General features: G+C 42.7%; 1 protein-coding gene across 1 annotated transcript; it reads left to right on the forward strand.

The window, feature by feature from the left end:
- The first annotated feature begins 50 nt into the window (after nucleotides 1–50).
- On the forward strand, nucleotides 51–7662 carry fbxl9 (F-box and leucine rich repeat protein). The gene is made up of 11 exons (XM_067589054.1): nucleotides 51–377; nucleotides 898–999; nucleotides 1155–1289; nucleotides 2284–2463; nucleotides 4294–4599; nucleotides 4696–4912; nucleotides 5386–5543; nucleotides 5652–5867; nucleotides 5958–6170; nucleotides 6252–6469; nucleotides 6578–7662. The coding sequence occupies exons 1-11, from the start codon at nucleotides 324–326 to the stop codon at nucleotides 6744–6746; spliced, it is 1968 nt and encodes a 655-aa protein (XP_067445155.1). The 5' UTR covers nucleotides 51–323; the 3' UTR covers nucleotides 6747–7662.
- Nucleotides 7663–8230: the final 568 nt, after the last annotated feature.

The following is an 8230-nucleotide window of genomic DNA, read 5'->3' on the forward strand; positions in this document are numbered from 1 at the left end:
ACAATGCTCCGCCCCCCCGCCTCGTGACGTCAGGGAGTGTTTTCCCTGCGGCCAGCTGACCAAACTGAAGTCGACGGAAATGTACAGCCTAATGGCACCGTGTAAAGTAGCTTAGTGAGATGACAGCGGGCTACGCGTCTCTCTTCATTGGCCTCCATTGATCTGAAATTGCTTATTTTATTGATGAAGGTGAGACGAGTAACTAGCCATTAGCTTATGTGAAACGTTAAAGCTAGTAAACAAGTCTGCATACAGTGAATGGGTCGCCGATTCACTGGTCATGGTCCACAGTCTTTTATGATGTAACTAAAGGAGAAGCTGAGATGGAAGACAGCGATGGGGAGGACTCTATAGAAACACCTGAGCTGCCTCTGGAGGTGAGTTAAGATAATCTATCGGTCAGAAATAGATACAGTTTGCTTTCTTGTTTACAGAAACGCCCTGCTTCATATTCATACAGTGAGACACATTGTACAGGAGCTGCCAGTCATGATGACTCCACTGCTGGTGGATGAGCAGCTCCTCACTGTCATCTGATCTTGTGTCATGACTCAATGTTATGTTATTCCAGGGCAGCAACTAATGATTATTTTCCTTATCGATTAATCTGCTGATCTTCTCAATTAATCAATTAATGTTTAGCATATAAAATGTCAGATAATAGTAAAAAAAGACAGACAGCAAATGTGTGGCTTTTTTGCTTAAAGAGTGATTAAAATGATTAATCACTTATCAAAATAGTTGCTGATTATTTTTCTGTTGATCAATTAGTCAACTAATCATGCAGCTGTATGTTATCCACTCATATAGTATGCTGTCATTTGAGTGGATTTCTTCCCCTCCAGGATCAATAAACATTAATGTAATATATTACTGTATTTCCATCTCTTGCTATAGATCATAGTTTACATCCTGAGCTTTCTTCACACTTCAGACAGAAAGGAAGCCTCTCTTGTCTGCCGCAGCTGGTACAATGCCAGCCAGGACCTGCGCTTTCAGGTAATTTACTCCAGAGTGGTGGATGTTTGCATAATAAATTCTTCATATGGTGTTGACTCACTGTGTGGACTGATTTTAAAAAAGTGAAGGATCTGCATGTGTGTATGTCTGTTGTAGAGCAGAGTTAACCTCTCTGTTTTTTCCTCTTTGAGCAGAAAAATGTCACATTTAGCTTCCCGGCTTCAGCCTCGTCCCTGGAGCTGGTCAGGGGTCTGGGCAGAAGGTCTCGCTGCAACCTGATTATCAGTCAGCTGGATGGATTCAGTATGTCCAGATCGCTGCTTCTGGAGGTGCGTCATGCTGTTCAAAAACACATCACTGCTGAATTATGTCCCGAACTTTTACATAAGCGGTTATAATTTCAGAGTAGACCACTGGTCCTTAAATCAAGACAGATATTCCTGTTAATTTCTCCAATTGTCCAATCTTCAAAGTGAGAAGTATTAAAATTGAACTTTTCCTCATCATACTAAAGAACATGTGGAACTCCCTCACAGACCCCAGATGTATGTTTAAATACATCCTCGCTCTGTACTAAAGTAGTTATATTTGTTGCTTTATTGCTGCTGTCATGTGAAGACCTTTGATTTTAATTAGTGTTGTGTGTTCACTTCAAATGATCACATGCTTCTTTGTGGGTTGAGAGAATTCTCTCACCTCTAGGGCTTATGAAAGACTCTTGAAAAAACCTGTCCAGTAAACCAGGGTTGAGAGGGTTTTATTCAACTTAGAAACACATTGCCATCAGGCAAGAAAAGAAGACTCTTGGGCTAACATTGTGGTAGAAGCCAAGAACAAGGCGTTTTCAAAGGTTTATTTAAACATAGCCTACTTTGTTCTGGGTATTTGCACGATATCGGTCTTATCATTTTAATTTCCCGTCATACTGACCAGGGTGTTGCATGGTGAAAATTAGACACGCTGTGTGTCCAAAGTCTAAAGCAGCTTCAGTGTTTACTTCATGTGAACATGAAAGTATTGAATTTCCCATCGAAGGTTCAGTCCTCTACCAAGTTGTAAAACCTCAATTGTTGCCCAGAAAGATAAGGACAAAGTCTAATCTAGCAGTGTTTATGTAGACTTAGTGTGTCACTATTGGATAATTTGAGGAAATTAAGGTGACGAAATTACCATCAACCACTGTCCACGAACCATTTTTTATGGTAAGAAGGTGGTAGCAAGTGAATGAAACAGCATCGCCCACACTCTCTGTGTCCACTTTTTCCACTCTTCCCACATATATAATTGTCTCTGTTGTCTCTTCTTGTCCCCCTTCCTCCTCAGGTGGGTCTGTGCCTGGGCTCTAAGTTGGAGAGCTTGGCCCTGCCTGGTAGCAGTATAACAGAGGCCTCTCTACTGGCCCTCCTCCCTCGCCTCACCTCCCTCCGCAGGCTGGACCTCAGAGGTCTGGACAGTCTCTTCATGTCCGGAGCTTTCCTCTCCAGGGAGGAGCACAGACAGCAGGTATCACACAGTCTGAGAGCTGAGATCATTGTTTCAATAACACCTGACCTGACTGTCCTACTTACATTTTTTTACCACCCTGAAAGAGTCTGTTCCTTTAGCATAACCTTGTTGTTTGGACTCTTGAGATATATAAACAGCAAAACATTAACAATAAAACTCGGTCAAAGCCATAATTTCTGGCAATGAAGACACTGCAAATGCAAAAACAAAGATTGTGCTGATGTTTTCCGCCCTACAAAGCCAAAATTCAATAACCACATGTTTGGTCAATATTGAGTTAAAGCAGCATGTAAAATTTGCTGCAACTACAAAAACTGAGCTAAAAACAAACAATTCTGCAGTGATGACAGTCTGGCGTTGTATTGCTACAGTAACTTCACTGTGGTTTAGTGATATAAGAAGCTGCCACAGAGAATTACTCTACCGGACAGCTAAAAGTATATTACATGGTTTTCAAAATTATTTACAAATAAAAATCTGAAAAGAGTTGAGTGCATATGTATTCACCCTGTGAAGGCCTCAGAGTTTGTTAGAGAATGTTACTAAACAAACAGCATTATGAAGATCAAGGAGCTCACCATACAGGTCTAGGATAAAAGTTGTGGAGAAGTACAAAGCAGGGTTTGGTTATAAAAAGCTTTTAATATCTCACGGAGCATCATTAAATCCAACATTAGAAAATGGAAAGAATATAGCACAACAGCAAATCTACCAAAGGAAGACCATCCACCTAAACTGATGGACCGGGCAAGGAGAGCGTTAATCAGAGAAGCAAACAGAGGCCAATGGTAACTCTGGAGGAGCTGCAAAGATCCACAGCTTAGATGGGAGAATCTTTCCACAGGAAAGCTATTAGTCGTGTACCCTGAGAATAAAGCCGTTGCTGAAAGAAAGCCATAAGAAATCCTGTTTGGAGTTCGCCACAAGCCATGTGGGAGACACAGCAAATGTGGAGGAAGGTACTCTGGTCAGATGAGACCAAAATTGGGACTTTTTGGCCCTGGTGCAAAATGCTATGTATGGTGGAAATCCAACACTGCATATCACCCTGAACACACCATCCCTAAGGTGAAACACGGTGGTGGCAGCATCATGCTGTGGCGATGCTTTTCATCAGCATCGATGCTCTCTTTGTAGAGCTGTATTACAGTATATCCTATTCTCTCCTACATTATTTTCTACCTTTTTATTGCTCTGTCTTAAATCAGGATTAGTGTCATTTAGTGCTTGAAATTAGCTCCCGCCAACCTGCCAAATACAGGTAAAAATTAACTGTGGCGGGTAACATTGTAAAGTTACTAATCAACTTGGCTAGTGATTACTCGAGCTCTAAAATTCACTGCATCTGCAATCCCCTTAGTCTTAATCCTACATATCCTATGAACACTATATCGTGACGCGTAATACAACCATTGGCTTGTATACAAATAATTTCAAGGTGGAGGCTGTAAAAGGGATTTATTATGCCATATCTTTTCTTTTTATTAATACTTATGTTTAAATTGATTGAGTGGCTCTCGTAATCTGGTTTATTTGAAGAAAAACATTTTGGCCAGTGGAAATTCTGATTGGCTGGTAACTTTAAAATCTACTAGCCATATTGGCTGATGATCAAAAAAGTTCATTTCAAGCCCTGTCTATATTCCTCTGGTCAGTAGCCATCAGTCACCCTGTCTGATAGGCATTCCCCTTAATATTACAGCCCAGAAACATAACCTTTCATACTTCCCCACAATATATTTTTATTATTGCATTAGCACAGTTTTATTGTTTTTCTACCTGTAATAATGATCCAGTTTTAAGTCACACTCCTTGCTCTTGTTTCAGGTCAGTTCAGCTCTGTCTGGTTTGGAGGAGCTGGATCTGTCCGACTTGCGCTACCTCTCCGACCTCACCTTCAACCGGCTCACCGGCTGCACCCCGTGCCTCCACCGCCTCTCTCTGGCCGGCTGCCATATCGCTTTCGAGTTCGACCCGTACCGTGGGTGCCCGGTGGGTGCTGTAGAGGACTCGTCTGCGTTACTGTCACTTAGGAACTTGCGGAGGTTGTTAACAGAGCAGAAATCCACCCTCGTTGCTCTAGACCTCAGCAGAACCTCTATCACCCCTGAGTCGCTACGCACTATTGCCCAGGTCAGGAAACCTCAAATCCCTGCAAAACAGCTCAACAAGATGCTTTTATACTGGTTAAGATTTAAGGCACATCTCTTGATATTCTCTGTGTCACAGGTTCAGGGTTTGGTCTTAGAGGAACTGTGTCTGCACGGCTGTAAGGAGCTGACTGACTACTCAGTGGAGGTTCTGGTGAAGCACCAACCGAGCCTCAAGAGACTGGACATCAGTGCCTGTACTGAGCTGACTTCCAGGGCTGTAGTTGCCATAGCGCGAGGCCTGAAGTCACTGACGCACTTCTCTTTGTCCCGTGACTGGAGGATCACTGAAAAAGGTGACCAAAGTGCATTTTTGCGTTTGTGCAAATCTTAGGCTTGAATGTGAATTTGTAAATACAATAAAACAAGTTTATACCCTTGCTAGCATCGCCGACAACACTCAATGGTCATCACACAACACTAAATGTTAGATAGCTCATTAAAATCTCATTAAAATTTGCTGAGCATTAATGTGCTAATCAAATTTTAAACCGCAAGCTTCCTGCTGGATTGTGAAAAACAGTATCTTGTATTTAAAGTTGAGAAAAGCTCCAAAATAGAAAAGGGCTACCTGCTGGGGAGCATGAATTTGCTTAGTAAGTCATGCCAGTCTGCACGATACTTTAAAGGTACCCTCTTGAGTTTTTGACCACTAGTAGCACTGTGGAGCAATGTTTTTGTGAGTGGTTCCATGCAGATACATACCTCAGCCCCCTATCTGCTTGAAAATATGTTATACTTCATAGTGATGGTTTCATGTCGTCCACAGGCCTCGCTGATCTGCTGTCTGTGTCGTCCCTGAGGAGTCTGGATCTGTCAGAGTGTCTGCACGTCAGCGGAGCAGAGATAGTGAAAGGCTTGTCGGGATCCGATGCTGCCAGAGCACAGCTGGAAACGCTCAACCTCAAGAGCTGCACTTACATTAGGGTTAGTCAGTGCCTACTGTACTGTATGTTTGTACAGTATGTGGGGTCTGTTTGTGTATTTGTTAAATATAGACAAAATCAACCTAGTTTCTCCTTCCTCTCTCTTCAGGACGTTGCAGTGTTCTCTCTCACCAAGCTTCTTGGGAATACTCTCCGTGAGCTGGACCTGACCCTGTGCGTCAATGTGACTGATTTGTCTGTGCGTGCTATCACCACCTACTTGCAGGGGCTGGTAGTTCTGCGACTGGGCTGGTGTAAAGAAGTCACAGACTGGGGTCTGCTGGGGATGATGGAAACGACCAAGTGTGAGCCTGACGAGGAGAGGGTGAGATTCACTGACAGATGGAGGGTATAGGGAAAGTACCTGTGTTTTTAGTAAAGGGTGTCTGTTATAATACTCTACTAATCTTCATAGGGAGACAAGGGTCCCAGGTTCACCCGGACCTTTGGCAACATGGGCTTCTTCAAGCCCCCTCGTTTGCCTTTTGAAGAGCGGCCCAAGCTGGTGACTCAGGATGACCTGGAGCAGTTCAAACAGCAGGCGGGAGCTTCACTGTTAGCCCTTAACAGGCTGCAGGAGCTGGACCTCACTGCCTGCTGCAAACTCACTGACAGCAGCATTGCACAGGTGGGAGGCAGAGGATAGGTTGTGCAAGATGTGGAGTTTGAAAAGCTGAAATTATGAGTTTATATTGTTCCTCTCTCCCAGGTGGTGCGCTACCCAGACCTCCAACGCCTGTCTCTCTCCATGCTGCCAGAGATCACTGACGCCAGCTTGTTGTCAGTAGCCTGGCACTGCCGCAGCCTCACCAGCCTGGCACTCAGCCACTGCCCACAAATCAGTGACCACGGAGTAGCACAGGCTGCACCGTACCTCCACAGACTGCAGCATCTCTACCTCTCCTGTTGTAACAACATCACTGACAGGTGAGTGATACACAGCCTCAGGTTTGGCCAGCTGTCCAAGTCTTGTAAGTCTATCTGTGGCCCCATATAAGATACATTTTCTAAGTTGTTAATCTTTGAACCCTACAGATCCTTGTTCCTTCTGGTGCAGCACTGTAAGCGGCTGAGAACACTGGACATTTCAAGGTGCAAAAACATCTCCATTACAGCTGTGGACCTCCTTCAGTCACAGCTGCCCTTTTTAGAAAATGTCCACTACAAATTCATAGGTGGGACGGATCTTACTCTTACACTCTGACTGACTGACTGAATGTCCATGATGACCACTGGACCTTTTCAAAAACAAAACCTGCGGACCAAAGCCCACTCTGTGAGCTGAGCTTTTGCACATTTCAGTAATTTGCGCCAGATGTGAAGGAAATGTAGAAAAGCTGTAAGAGTCACCTGTCATCGATACATTGTCCTGTGAGTGATTTTTCAATAGAAATTTCTCTTCTGTGTGGGCTGGTTCTACAAGCTCTTGCATGAGCCTGATTTGGATTAACATCTGCATGTATCTGTACATTTTCATCCTACTGTTGTCCAATGGCAGACTCAGGAACACGTGTTCATGGTTGGATTCAAACAATCAGACAGAACAGGTTAGACTAACCATCTTCAAAGATCATTAACTGTTGAGACAAGGGGAAAAGTTTGAATTAATCGAATTTATATGGTGTATCACCACTGAAGGTACAGATTTTATCTAAGGAAGGCATTTTAAGGGGTTGTGTCTGTGTACAATTACCTGTGCAAATGAGAAACACAGAAACTGCCACAGTGAAAAGTAAATATTTTCACAGAATCTCATAATGAGAATGTGTGCTGTTTTTTTACTATGTTTGTTTCTAGGAAGTACGTCGCCTAAAGGAGATTGTGCTGGTTCTGTAAATTGTCTCATTGTAGCAAGATAATTTTATCCCTAGTTACAAGCCTAACAGGATCTGAGAAAAACCAAATGATAGAACAAGCTGTCCCTTTGGCTAACCAAAGTGTCTCTATTGGAAAATAAACTGAAGACGAAATTCCACATGCTGACAATCACATTTTTATTGCTTAACATGAGCAAAATTCCACCGTGTGATTATCACTAAAAAGGAAGTAAGACTTCATTTAATTGCTTGTTCTCGGCTACTTCCATATAGCTCTGCTTGAGATTTTTTGACAGTTCTGTGCTGCTACAGTAAAAATAAAAATGGGATATGAAGTGAAACAAGAGCAGACGGTCCAATAGTTTTTTCAATTCTAACTTTTAGACAAAGATAAAGACCAATTAGTCCTAACATAAGATGAAGGATTCAACGTGGAGAATTTGTTTTTAGAGTATTGTTTTTAGTATTCAGCACTTGACAATTTTAATTATTTAAAGGTGCAGTGTGTAGGATTTAGTGACATCTAGTGGTGAGGTTGCAGATTGCAACTAACTGAACACCCTCCCCTCCCCTACCAAGTGTGTAGGAGAACCTACAGTGGCTGCAAAACTTGCAAAAAATGCAAAAGGCCCTCTCCAGAGCCAGTGTTTGGTTTGTCCATTCTGGGCTACTGTAGAAACAAGGCAGTGCAACATGGTAGGCTCTGTGGAAGAGGTCTCCCTATGTAGATATAAAGGGCTCATTCTAAGGTAACAAAAATATGATTCTTATTTTCATGGAATTACACACTAATTAAAACTTATATTTATATTTAATTTCTGCCAAGTCTGTTCCACTAGATGCCACTAAATTCTATCCACTGCAGATCATG

Source organism: Thunnus thynnus, chromosome 5 (genome assembly GCF_963924715.1).
Source record: "Thunnus thynnus chromosome 5, fThuThy2.1, whole genome shotgun sequence".
Taxonomy (NCBI): Eukaryota; Metazoa; Chordata; class Actinopteri; order Scombriformes; family Scombridae; genus Thunnus; species Thunnus thynnus.

Excerpts from the sequence above, each read along its gene's own strand:
- fbxl9 (XM_067589054.1), top strand. The coding sequence starts at position 324 with ATGGAAGACAGCGATGGGGAGGACTCTATAGAAACACCTGAGCTGCCT. Across the intron at positions 4,600-4,695 it reads CGCTACGCACTATTGCCCAG|GTTCAGGGTTTGGTCTTAGA; the intron begins GTCAGGAAACCT and ends TCTGTGTCACAG. Across the intron at positions 4,913-5,385 it reads CTGGAGGATCACTGAAAAAG|GCCTCGCTGATCTGCTGTCT; the intron begins GTGACCAAAGTG and ends TGTCGTCCACAG.